This window comes from Lissotriton helveticus, chromosome 12 (genome assembly GCF_964261635.1).
Source record: "Lissotriton helveticus chromosome 12, aLisHel1.1, whole genome shotgun sequence".
In the NCBI taxonomy this organism is placed as follows: domain Eukaryota; kingdom Metazoa; phylum Chordata; class Amphibia; order Caudata; family Salamandridae; genus Lissotriton; species Lissotriton helveticus.
In genome coordinates this window covers 614,917,070-614,930,697 of record NC_136073.1, presented here as the reverse complement: position 1 = coordinate 614,930,697, position 13,628 = coordinate 614,917,070, and the positions used below count along the sequence as shown (strand labels likewise).

Genomic DNA, 13,628 nt, shown 5'->3' with positions numbered 1-13,628 from the left:
GGGCTTGTGCACAGATTCACTTTTTTTAGTTTTGTCCTTTATTTATTTCTTTAAGAAAGTTGTATGTTTAAACAGTAAGATTGTATTTGTCCGTTGAACACCCCAAATTACGATGATCGTTGAGAATAGTCAAAGAAGATTCCTAAATGTGATCAACATGGAATTTATTTTTATAGTGGTTTGTGTAAATGCGGTTTCCTAGATTCTTAATGGCTGGCATAAGCGTTTTCGTAAACAAGGGACAAAGTAGGAGGCCTGGCCAGAGTTTGCGGAGTGACCAAAAAACTATCCATGGAGTTCCGCAAGCGATGGAGTGAGGTAAGTTGCACTGCTGATTTATAGCTCAAAAGGGTGCATCCTTCTGCCACTTGAGATGTTCTACTCAAGTGGCAGCTTCCTCAATCCAAGTGGCATGTTTCTCAACATGAGCAGTAATGACCTACCGCGACCCTTCGCAATGAGAAATCTCGCCAGGAGATAGTCTAGCATTGGATTTTCCTAGCTCGCTCTTGCTAACTCAATATTGGCGAGCCATGAGAGAGGAAAGAATCTGCTGCACACCAATATGCAGAGTTTTTAGAAGCTCTGCGGTCCATGCGGAGTGCAGAGTTAGAAAAAGTCCACAAACTCCTCAAGGGTAGCAGAGTTTACCGCCCAGGCCTACAAATTAGTCTAATGAACAGAATTGTTTTTTTCATATTGCTTCCCTTGCACAGATCTGAGCCAAGCGAACTAATAGACAAAGACCAGTGGGTTTCTTTGTTTCAAACTTTTGAATGTGATTGAAGAAGCATGTTCCATCCAAATCCTAAATTCTGCATAGAAAAACATTGCTGAGAGTGATTTTTCAAGAGTGACGCATTGTGATGCAACATGCCCCACACCTTCTTAGTTTTGAAATTCTGTCTTGAAGGATTATGCCAGTCATGTAGCCAAGAATGTATGAGAGTCATCATTAAAGACAAGAGTGATTTAATTTTTAAAACATTTTTGTTTACTGCCAAGGGCCCTTAAATTAAATTAAATTACATAAAATAATGTACAATGTTCACATTCGGAGAGTTTGCACAAGAGCATTTGCAATACAAACATGTTAAACAGTAAGATTTACATTACAAATAGTAAGCAATTTAAAATTCACCATGGCTGTACAGTGACTATTGAACAACTGCTTAATATTGCTCAAGTTATTATGAACTAACATGTCATGGATGATATTGGTGAATGATTTGATGTAGGAGCATCAGACCACGGGGAAGTAGTCCTTCATTATCATTCGAAGTGATCTTCAGCCATACTCCTGAGATGCGGTTGTCGTCCTTCGCCAAATCACAAAAGTCAAATCTTCATGTTTCTCTATGGCTGGTGTAGCTTTACTGTTCAAGGATTTCTAATGGTTCTCTGGATGTCCTCTGGTGGGATATTGTGTTTCAGCAATGAATGTTTATGAGAAAGGGAGATGGTTAGGGATCCTCAATACATTTTGTCAGTGGTATCAGTCGCAGTGGTCGAATCAAAGGCCAAAGAAATGGTAAGTAGGTTGAAACCTGAAAGTTGAAAAGTACAAGGTCAGATAGGTCAACTAAACAATTGCCCATCCTCACAGTCCAGCAAGCAATGGAGGCACCAGTAGCTCATAAAATATATTTTGCTCTGTGTTCAACTTTGGCTTGCAAATAATTTGAATAACGTTAACCAAGGTGACGGGGGAGTCAGCACTGAAGAGATTGTGACTCTTCAAATACGACAAGAGGTAAGGCAGTTTATGAAAATGTGCTGCCATACAATATTGTACTCCAGCAGGTGCCTCTTGTCTTCTCCAGTGTCACACCCTGTTGTTTTGGAATCATACAGATTATTTTTAACAATGTGAAACAGGCCAGATAAATGTCAGTCCTAGGGGTCGATTACGATCTCGGTCGAAACGGAAGCTTTCCGACCGAGATCGTTGGTTTCACTATTGACCCCCTAAATACAATTTCGGTTGTCGGAAATGAAACTGGCCAGTCATTCCAGCTGGCTTCCAACAGGCTCAAGGAGCCCGTCGGCCTGTCGGAGTCTGGCCCGTAATTCATATGGACGCATTTTTATACCGTCCATAATATTATTAGGGTTCCCTGATTTCCGCTTTGTCTGATTTTTGCAGATAAACACAGACAGAAAACACTGTCTCCCCTGTCTGTATTTATTTTTGAAAGTGGAAAAATACAGAAAATATAGCTTCTTTTGAGTGATTCATCATGCTGAGATTAATCACTTTCAGGCCAGTAGCTGTACATAATGACAGCAAGGGGAGCTACAAAACTCAATGATATGTCCTTAAATTACTGCATATCTCAACATGTATATGTGTTATTACACTATTTCTTTAATGTGGGTTTATTATGTTTATATTTTTTACTGTGTAATGTGCTAAAACCTGACAGGCATTTAAGTATGAGTCCACATTTATCTGTTAATTAAATGCAGAAATACACGAGTTATCACCTCATCTATTTAAACAACACAAATTAAATATGAATAAATACCAATATGCTGGCCAAAAATGAAATATGGACAAATACAGATGGAAATGTTCAAATAATAAATACCATAAAACCGTTAGACCTAATTATGATGCACGGTTTCCGGGGCAGACTTTCCTGGCCGGCTTCCGACATGGAAAGCCTGTTGGAAAGCGTGTTTGGGGGCCTCAAGTAGGGCCCCTTCTGTTGTGGCCTCCGGTTGGGGTCCAATGGGGCACGTTGATCCCAGCACTGTGTGGCAGGTACCTTGAGGTGCCTGCCACGTGGTGCAGGGAGGAACACAGCCTCCCATTTCTCTATGGGAGCTTGTGCTACAGCTGATTTATAGCCATAACACATGCTCCCATAGGGAAATGTAAGTATGTGACCGCACCATGTGTGGTTGCATCATAATTAGGCGGTCGGGACTGCCAACTAGAGGTCAGTTGGTCCATGTTTCCATGACAGTGTTGGGCGGACTCAAGGGGGCAGATAACGATCCTTACTCATGGGCCCCCCCCTTCGCATCTGTACCAAATTTGCAGAATTATTTTGCTCTTCTGTGCAATCACAAAGCATCCATAGAGGAATTACAGCCAAGCTCTTGGTGGCTCTATTCTCACATGATGAATCTCTGAATTGGTAAAGTAGTTCTCTTCTAAAAGGTTTTACACCCAATCTTCCCAAAAATAGAGGTGTTTCTTTTATGATGATGAGTGCTTTGGACAACCCTACCCCGAAATCTCTCCTCCTCCAGCACCAATGGGATGTGATCGCTCAGTCTCGCTAGTTTCATTGTTGGTTACATATTTCACTAGGCTCGTGAAAACCTATGTATTTCGTTCCTTTTCAACCCTCATAACTGTAATGTAATTTAAAACAGTAACCAAAGGCCTTATATTATAAGTGGCTCTGGAATTATGAGACTAAGAAGGGCCGATTGTACTCTTGAACGTCTAGTACAAGAATATCGTGGCACAGTAATACTGTGGACAAAATATCGAGGGACAAAATATTAAACGGTAAATGCACAAAGGGACATATACATTTGCCATTCTTAACTCCAAATAAATAAAGATATATGTATATGTATTTTGGTACACATATGTTGAATTAGGTACAGAAAATCTTTACATACTTACCTTTTGATATTTTGTCTCTTGATTTTTTTATCAATGACATTAGTGTCCCACAATATTGTTATTCATGAGACACATAGGAAGGCCAAATTATGGAACACAGTGCAAATTATGCAGCATAATGTAGTACATTCTGTGACAATACTATTTTGCTGTTTTATAAAATATTAATGCTGTTCTCGCAAAATGTTTTGCCTCTCTAGTACCAGTATACCACATGGGTGATAAATTCACGTGAGTAGTTAACGTTTGCCACAGAGCAACACCATGTGTAATTTTTGATTCTTCTAAACTAGCAAAACATTTATTTGTAAAAAAAACTGTAAACTATGTAGCATAGGGTGGATTGTTTGGCAAGTATAGTAAACCCATTATTGTATGGAAGAAGTGCCTGGAGACCCTCACGGGTGACAAGCAGCTCTCTACAAATCCACCCTACATTTACATTACATTCCAGTGACCCCCATCGATAAGTGATGGTTTGTTGTGTGATCCTTTTAGTCTGATAGTACTCACACTCTCACTCACATTGACAGGAAAACAGCATCAAAATCTTACCTCAGCCTACTTAGAAAGTATGAACTCGCACAACCTGAGAGTGCGTTTCATCATTTTGATCATGTCCTCAAGCTGGTAGATAGAGAGAATGGAAACAAGAAGGCTATTTAGACATGACAACATGTATAACAGTTGACTTATTTTTCTCAAAAAACGCAAATTGTGGGCATTGCCAGTAAGTGGTTGACCCCAAGGAATAGGAGCTTTTTTCTCCATTGATTAAAGCCAAGGCCAGCCAATTCTTTGTCTAGTCTAGAAGTGAGGATAGAAAAAGCTAAATTTGCTCCTATTGTGAAAGGGAATTTTTAGCCCATAGATCCTTGCTCGCCCACAAATTGGATCAACCCCAGTGTATTTTGTTTCACAGAAGAGGTTAGTCTAGTAGTCAGAAGGGTCATTGTTTTAAATAATCTCTTTTTCCTTCAGGAGATAAATTCCACCTCTGTACATTTACACTGTACACTAAAACCAGCTTTGAAGTTAAGAAATCAGCTCTAGCTCTCTAAGGGTACCAGTGGATGAGAGACGGATTGAGTTGCTACACCATTCACTCCTTGTTAATAACGTAAAGAATTCCTTGTGTTTCTGAGAATGGAGTATAGTTTCCATGGGAAGTTATTTGTGTGATATCAGGTGGATGTACTTTGTTTGTGAAGATGGTATGGAAGAAACAGAATTTGAGAGAGAAGGCACATGAACATGATGGTATTGTATTTTAAAGAAAACTCACATGTTTCTCAGGTGAAAAGTTGGGGATGTGGAAGTCATCCCTGTATTCTGGTGGTGGTACTTCTTCAAGCAGATTGTCTGGATCCTGAAAATATGATAAAAAAAGATCAGCATTACCAAGACCGTTGTAAACAAATGTAGACTGTCATGAGTCTTGAAGATGAAAGTCATGAAAGGCTGCACACCTCAAGCAAATAAAAAACATATGTACAAGAAACAGCATACTATGTTCACTCCTATTTTGGCATTTCACATCCTTAGCACCTTGTACTCATCACCTAAAAGCAGAACAAATGTGTGAGTGAAATATTGCTTTTGTGAGTAATGGATCAAAGATGCAGTAACAGTGAATAATAGTGATTTAGCAGTGTATACGTGTGCTGCTACCATAAGTGCTCACTCTGCTCTTTACCTATGAAATCTTGTATGGCTCTTTCTAAACAATACAGTTTCTACCTTATCTGATAAATACCATCCTGGCTCCCAAAGGGCTCACCTACCATTGACAGATCACTCACCTCCACTACATTGTAAAGAAATCAAGAAAGAAATTACTGGGGGACGTGGCCAAGCAGCCTAAGATGGTAGCCGCATTTTGAGCGAGCTACATGCCAGCTCCTAGAACCTTGCTGAATCCGAACTTCAGGTGACCTATTTTCAGTTGCAGGCACCAGTGCAGTGGCCCTATAATCACCCCCTTTGGCCCACCCGAACCTATCCAGGGAGCCCTGGATGAGAGAGCCAATTTCTGCAATCGACGGCCTGGGTGTGCATACGGCCTACCTGTAGATGGGCCTGCCAGAGGCAAACACCACCTGGAGCTGTGAACCCACAGTGGCAAACCCTCTCTGCATCGACTCCAGGAGCGTGAGAGGGAGAGAAGACAGGCGCGTGGCTGAGGTGTGGCACATTGCTACTTTCACTTCCAGGTGGTGGCCTGTAACAATGTAACGGGCACCTTAGAGTGGAGGAGATGGACTGGTCACCACACGTGGCTAGAACTGAAACTGCAGCCTGGTTGAGCCAACTATAGGGCCACCTTTTCTTGGATGCATACATCCATGTAGTGCCCACTACACTTGTCCCCTTTGGCCAACCTAAGCCCATGTAGGGAGTCGGGGATGAGAGAAACTTATTAGGCAAACAACGACCTGCCGGGAGATGGACATAGCACCAACAGACACCACCTGGAGCTGCAATCTCACTGCAGCGACTTACCTCTACCTCTGCATTGACTCTTGACTCGCTAGGGAGAGGATACAGCCACATGGGAGGGGAGTGGTAGGGACCACCTTTCATTTTAAGCCCGCTCATGGGCTTGTGACAGCCGAGCTGATTTGGTGGCCCAGAGTAGAAAAGAGGGGGTGGGCAACATGAGAGAAATTCCCCACAGAATACTTCAGAACCAGCATCATGGATTGTGAGCTATCCTCCTACTTCATTCTGGAAAGGGTGCACAGGGCATTGGCCCTAAGGCCACAGCCAGGGAGACCGCCTAGAGGCATTACCATCAGTATACTGTACCTTATGGACAGACTATATCCTGCGGCAGGCACAACAACGTCCATTGCACCAACTCTATGGTTATGCTCTCCCCCGATTATGCAGGTAAAGTGCAGCCCCTTCTTACATCTTTCTTAGAGGTTAAGTGAAAAGTTAGGGCTAAGGACATTCAATACATGCTGATGTACCCTGCCAAACTGAAAGTAATGTATTAGTGGAGAACCCTTTTGTTTAAGAGTCCGGAAGAGCTCTGGGACTGAGCGGCGGAGAGGAAATAACTGCCCATATCAACTAAGGAACCAATGACAATTTGGGAGGCCGAAGGGGGTCAACCATTCCACTCTAGGAGGAAACTCAGCAGACTGATAGGAGGCCAACTGTGGTCACAACTGGAGGACAGACATAGGGCATCCTCCTCAGAAAGCTCTGGTGATCATGGGGGAGGGGACGCTACCAGTGGATGATGAGATGTTATTCAGTGGTATAGAGTTTGGTCCCTTTCCTTCCTTTCTTCCATGTAGAGCTACAAGTTTATTCTCATTCACAGACAAAGAAGAGACACATTGCATCTGTAAAGAGGGTCTGTCTTGGGGCAAATCACTCCCTGCTACACAAGACTATGGTGATTACTTTATTTTACTGTACTATGTTGTATTGTATGTTGTTCCTATTCTTGTTTTTGGGGCGGCAGATGCTTCCTCTTTAGAAGTGTTGATTAGAGGGTTGTTGGGGGAAAAGTTGGGTACTTTAGGGTTGAGTTAGACCACAAACAACGTCTCATGCAAGACCCATTGCACAGGCCCTGGTCAAACAGGCCCTTTTTAGGCTCTATTTATTTACAGCACTATTAGAAAGTAGACATTGCACTTACTGCTTTTTGTGCGTGACAGCCCGTCTCTAATATACGTCTGGGGTGGGTGACAGCTACACTTTGTGCATTCAAGCAAGACCACCACAACACATAAAGTATAGATGGATCTGTGTACCCATCTAAATATATCTGCATTCTGATGGCCTTGCTTGGGCGGGGTGGAAGGGAGGGTCTAACACGTCACTTGAATAGGCAGTGTCCTGTCCTCACAAAAAGGACAGATTATCCCTGATGGACAGGACTGAGTTGAAAGGAGAACCTATGCACTTCAGAGGGCTGATTTGAAGTCACACCCTCACATCAAAGGCACTTTTGGGTATAAGTACTGGGTCTTTAACCCCCACCCCGAAAATCAGACACTTATAGATCTTGATCTGAATCTATCAGGAGGAATGTTGTGGTGCTCAAATGACTCATTTTTAGACTACAAGCTTGAAAGGCCTGCTTCTATCTAGCGTTGCCCTGCTGTCTGCTACTCTCGGACTCTGCTGAAGGAGAGCTTGACTCTGCCTTACCGCCAAGTGATCTCCAGGTGCTTGTGGCTTGCCTCCTGTTGCTTGAGACTCAGGGATATCAAAGTCCTTACCCCTGCTCCTGTGCCTGAACTTACTGGAAGTGGTCCGGTTAGAGGCTACACGCAGGTATCGAACGGGTGCCAGGCGTTGCGGGCAGTGTGCCGTTTTCGCCTCCACCACCCTCCCGAGACCTATGGGGAGTGGATATTTTATTTTTCAAACTATACAGGTTCCTCTGATTATGAGGTAATTTTCCCACAACTTGTTGGTTTGTTCATTTTGCACTGATTTTTAACTTTCACGTCCTCTGGTCAGGGTGGGCCTTAGCGTGCCCATACTCCCCATGGTCCTGACGAATGCCCAGTAAATCACACATCAAGGGCAGAAACATGTTGACCCCACTTTAAGTGGAAATAGCCAAACAATTAACTTGGTAGTTTTCTAAACCCATTGCTTTTAATATGTTAGATTGGCCACAGAATAAAGTTTTTATGTGAGACACAATCTGGACATTTTTAAACCCTTTTCACATTTACATAATCTTCACAACTAACCAGCTCCACGGTAATCCTGGCGTTGTAACACACCGGGGAGGCATTCGGCTTCTCCCGGTGGGCCCGATGATGAAGCATGTCACCAACCAGGTGGTGAGTGAGGGCTTCCTATACAAATCTAATAAGACTTGCATACTCATCTTCTCTCCTTTTGTGCTTCTATACATTTGTTGATTTACACTCTATCGTTGTTTGAAGCTTACTGGAAGTGGCCCAGATACTTGCAACATGGAATTTGGCGTATCTCCTGTCTGTGTGTAATAGAACCGGCGATCAACACTGTTGCTGGAGTTTAATTGCCACATCACATTTGAACCAGCACTTTGCCTCTAGAGATTAATGCATCGGACAGTGCATCTCCGCCACATCAGTTTGGTGAGATCGAGGCATCCCCTCGACTGTGTGGCAGAATCTGGTGAGGCACATCACTCAACACCTCTCGACTCAAGCACCCATCTTCCAAACTAACACATCGTCATCACTACGTGGGACAGATCGACCCATCTCACTGTTTGTGACCAGGAAAGGTACTTTGATCACTTGGTCCTGCATGGGTCCTGTAGCTGGCCTGCCCTTCCACGCGGTCAGCCTGAACGTTGACTTTGACCCGGTCCAGCACGATGTAAAGTAACTTTTTTAATGCTACTTGCTTCTAAGCGCTTCACTGCATGTATTCCTTTAACATTTAATATCTCAACTTCTATACATTGGATTTTTGTCATTTTGGTCTTGTTTTGTTTATAATAGTGTTAGTATTTCTAAACCTGTATGGAGTCTTTTTTGGGGTATTCTTTCTGTTGCTGTGTGTTTGTGTGATGCACAAACACTTTACACGTTGCCTCTTTATATAACCCTCACTGCTCTGTGCCAAGCTACCAGAGGGTGAGGTTATCTTTTAGTGTGGATCGAGCTTACCCTGACTAGGATTACCGCTTCTGCTTGGACAGGCTGCATTCTTTTGGCAACCAGAAACCCAATTTCTAGCACATGAGACCCATAGGAAACCTGGGACAGGAATATGACCCCGTTGACACGCAAAATTAAGGGAAATATGGTAAGATAGATCTCCCCCCGATCATGATGGAGTATAGAGCCAGTCAAGTCAAGAATAACTTTATTTTAGCTCAGAGAACCATGAAAAGATTTACAAATTAATATGATTAAAATACAATACATACACAATTCATCATAAAAAGGTAAAATCTCTGTACAGATTTTACTCCTAAGGCTATCTGATCGCAATGGAGTCTCTTATGTAGTTAGCCACTGCAATACAGATTTCAGCCGTAGCCAAAGACGGTAAGAAGTTAAAACCATCAAGAGTGAGTATTTCTTAGTAATGGGAGCAGAAATCTAGTTCTCTCTGATTTATACAATGTGCAAAATAATACAAAGTCCATAGTTCTTTAAACTGAGACATTATCACATGGGCAGAGCATAACCTTGTTTGACCACCCTCCTTGGCGAGGAAATGCCGGCAACAAAGTGCACAGTGCATAAACAGAACCTGGTTAGATAAAATCAGAACTGGAACTTAGTAGAAATAAATAGATAACATTGTGCAGGGGCAGGAAGCGAACAGGGGACTCCAATATTGTCATGTTGGTAACTAATAAGCCTATTTCCCCTGGAACAGTATGCCTCCTTGAGAACTCCTTTGGCATTTAGGGGAATTCCTTCAGGGTTTTCAATAAAGTATTCCAGACCAATCTCATGGTAAATCCTCTCTAAATATTAAAACCATGGAATCTTTAAAACATTGTCTTATTTTTGGGAATCTTTAATAACATCACATGAGAATATTAAATCCTCAGAGGTCCCTATCTTGGCCTATAGAAGTAAAGGGTCTTCCATAAATTCTAGTTAAGTTCTGTATGGCAAAAGAGGTAGGAACACTTTTTGGGAGCATCAGTAATCTTTTCATGAATTTATTTTCGATTCCTACAAACTGTTGGTTTTTAGCGTAGCCCCAAACCCCAGCTCCATACCTGGCAATAGAGAGACATTTGGCTATAAAGGGTAACTAGTTCCTTCACAGGCTTGTGTCCCAATGTATGGTTTAAATCTTTTATTAATTTTCAAACAGGAAAAAGGACAAGACCCCCAGCTCCCAAGGGACAATGCAATAAAGACAAAAAGTTGTCCCCAATTTAGAAGCAAAACGGAATAGTGCATCCATCACGCTACTTGTCTGCTGTGCTCTTATGGTTAAAAGAGGTTCCCATCTCAACAGTTTGCTAAAAAGATTGCCCAAGTATGAGAAGTTACTGACCTTTTCTGTGTAATGTTCTAAAACCTGACAGGCATCTAAGTATGTGTTTTTTCCCCTTTACGGCCATATCTTACTATGACTGTGGTACCGGAGTGATGACTGGGGAGTAGGGTTACTAACGCTTTTTCCACACCCATACCTTCCAACGTAGCCCATAATTTATCTCGGTTGACAGTGTCAAAAGCACCAGATAGGTCCATGAAGGCCAGATGGATAGAACTCTTCAAGGACCTTCTGTGCGTATTAATGATTAAAGATGAATTAAGATATTGTTCAGTTGTACCCCGCCCTCTCCTAAAACCATATTGAGTATTGGACAGAATCCAATTTTCTGATGCCCAATCTTTCAAGCGTGCAAGGAGGACTCTGCCCAAAACCTTATCTGTGGCATCTATCAACTAAATGGGCCTTTGGCATGCCAGGTCACGTTTTGCACCTTTCTTTAAAGATTGAGACCACTGTTGCTTCCTTCCATGATGAGGTTGTATAGCCCTCTTCAAAATGGTGGCATTGCCACAGCTGTTGTATGTTTTGCCACACTAGCTCCAGAAAATCCTTACCCATTGATTTACAACCCTACAGTTCAACATCAATAGCTACAAGTAGGGAGGACCGGTGCCATGAATCTCTCATAAGGAGTGCATTCAATCCTTTGTGATGGCGGACTAGGGGCAGTAGACATCAGACTATAATACTGGGCAGCTCAGCTCAGCTGCTGGCGGTTAATGACTGGATTTTTGGGGACCGGGGGGATCGGGGAGACCCAGCCACGAAACTTAAGCAGACTCCTTTTACCGGGTAAGCACCAGGGTTTTGGCTGTATGGGGAGTTTCTCCTGCCCACTATTCCAGCCATTTTAGCTGTTCCAGCCATTCCATTGATTAACTGGAGGTTGCCTACTAGGAAGAAGCTGTTGTGCATGGGTACATGCCCAAAGGAAACGGTAGGGCTGCAGGGCACTGAGATAAATTTGGGATCTGTAAATAGGGAGACATCTGGCAGACATACCATATGATGTTCTACGACCAACTTGAAGCTAAAGTGGTTTGTTTACCTACTGTGCGGACATGCACTGGTTAGGCACACGGGCCACATAACAGCGCTCACAAGAGTACAGTCCATTAGAAATCTGACTCATGATGTTAGCTATTGGTAGGAAAGGCAGATCTTGCTTATACAGAATTCTGGTGCTAAATGTCCCAGACCGGCTAAACAAATTGCAGGAAAGATATGAGTCAGACCTGCAGCCCTTGGATGATGACAAATGGATTAAGGCAAACAATGGCAGCCGAAAATGGGTAATATTGCCTCACCTGAGGTTAGACCAGGTTAAAGAATATATTAAACCCCTGAGAGGCTATGAAGGATGGGGAGGGACAGCTGCCCTGAATATTTTCGTTATGGACAGGCCAGAAGCTCCTTCATGCATGTGGTATGGAAATGCCAGGTGATTCAGGTGTATTGGATCCTGATATACCCTAACCTACAAAGGGTATGCCGATTTCTGATAGAACACAATCCCATGTTGGCTATCATGGAAGTATTTCTGGGATGGGATGGGTAAGGGGACAAAAACTGATGATTGGGACCAGTTGTGTTTTGCTAAACGTCACAAAGCAGGCCATTGGAGATGCAGGCCCCCCACAATCTCAAAGTAGCCAAGAGGGATGGTATAACTGCTCTTTAGCTGCGGAAGCAGTGTACAAATCCAGAGGGTAACCACAAAAGTATGATAGAATCTGGGGGCAGTGGAAAGTACAGCACAAAATACCCAGAGCTGGCCACCCATAGGAAGTTCTTGGTGGAAAGTGCACAGTTGTCCATGGCACATATCCATCTATAGTGAACCGGATTGGTAGCAGCAGACTTAACTGACTTCTACTTCATGGTATTCCAGAACTAAATGGGATGTTGTACAAGGGGGCATGGGATGGAGTGCTATGCAGTGATACAGTAGTGTGATCTTAAATGTGTTGAAAACTCAATAAAAAGAATTTAAAAAAAATAAAGAAATTACTATCCAGCTACAGGAAAACTCAACAAGAATTTCCTCTTGCGCAATAACTGCTCTTGAACCAGGGTGAAATTGCAGCAATGAAACTCAACCAATCTGTTCACTTCGCTGTCAAAGCTGACCCTGCAGTTGCGCCAGCTGGACTTTTCCCCAACTTTTAATATTATTATTATATCATTGACTGAAGTCCTACAACCTATCATGGGATTTTCAGGCTGTCAGAAATCCCTCAATACGGTGAGCTGTATGGCTACCAGGTCAGTGGAGTACATGCTTCCACTGCCCTGCCCAAATGGAGTTCATTATTTGATGGGCTGGCCCATCTATCAACACTCCAATATTTCTGAAGTTCAGATTATAGAAATATCTATGCATACATACATGCAATACCAGTGTAAAGTGTTAGAGTAACTAGCTAGAGCTGGGACTGCTGTTGTGACTGACATATTCTAAGACACCTTTCTCCCCCCTTGTTTGGTGCTGTTGCATTCCTCTAAACTATTCATCTAATCTGAGCCTTTCATTGTCTTGCTTTTGTTAGCCACTGATCATCTTAATCACCATTGTCATACCCCCAGCCAATGAGCAGAGACCTACACATATATTAGCTTGCATGATTTTAGAATAGGTCTCAAATTTGCACGGGTTAGAGCTATAGACGTAAATGACAGTGTCTTTTACTCATGTTTTTTGGTTTGGAGTGTAGTGGATGTATGTGGTGTCCAGTGGAATTATGTTGGTTGTATTCAAGTTGTTAGTTTTGAAATTTTGTGGGGTGGAAGTGTGTGGTGTATTTGTGTAGTGGAATTGCGGTGCATTGTGAATAGATAGGGGTGAGAGCTGCACAAAATAGATAGAAATGGATGATAGAGAGGGATAGGTAGTTTGTGCAGGAAATGGTGATTGAAGTTGAGATAGAAGAGCAGAAAGAGTATGTGAGAAAGAAGGGTAGAGCAGGCCACAGATGCA

The 13,628-nt window shown here is 42.7% G+C and overlaps 1 protein-coding gene across 1 annotated transcript in view; it reads right to left on the bottom strand.

The window, feature by feature from the left end:
- The window catches only part of LOC144798072 (maestro heat-like repeat-containing protein family member 2A), a 124,562-nt gene that overhangs the window by 69,576 nt on the left and 41,358 nt on the right, over window positions 1-13,628 (bottom strand). Inside the window, exon 14 of the mRNA XM_078668846.1 lies at window positions 4,932-5,015. Coding sequence (XP_078524972.1) covers window positions 4,932-5,015 — 84 coding nt within the window. The remainder of the gene's footprint in view (window positions 1-4,931; window positions 5,016-13,628) is intronic.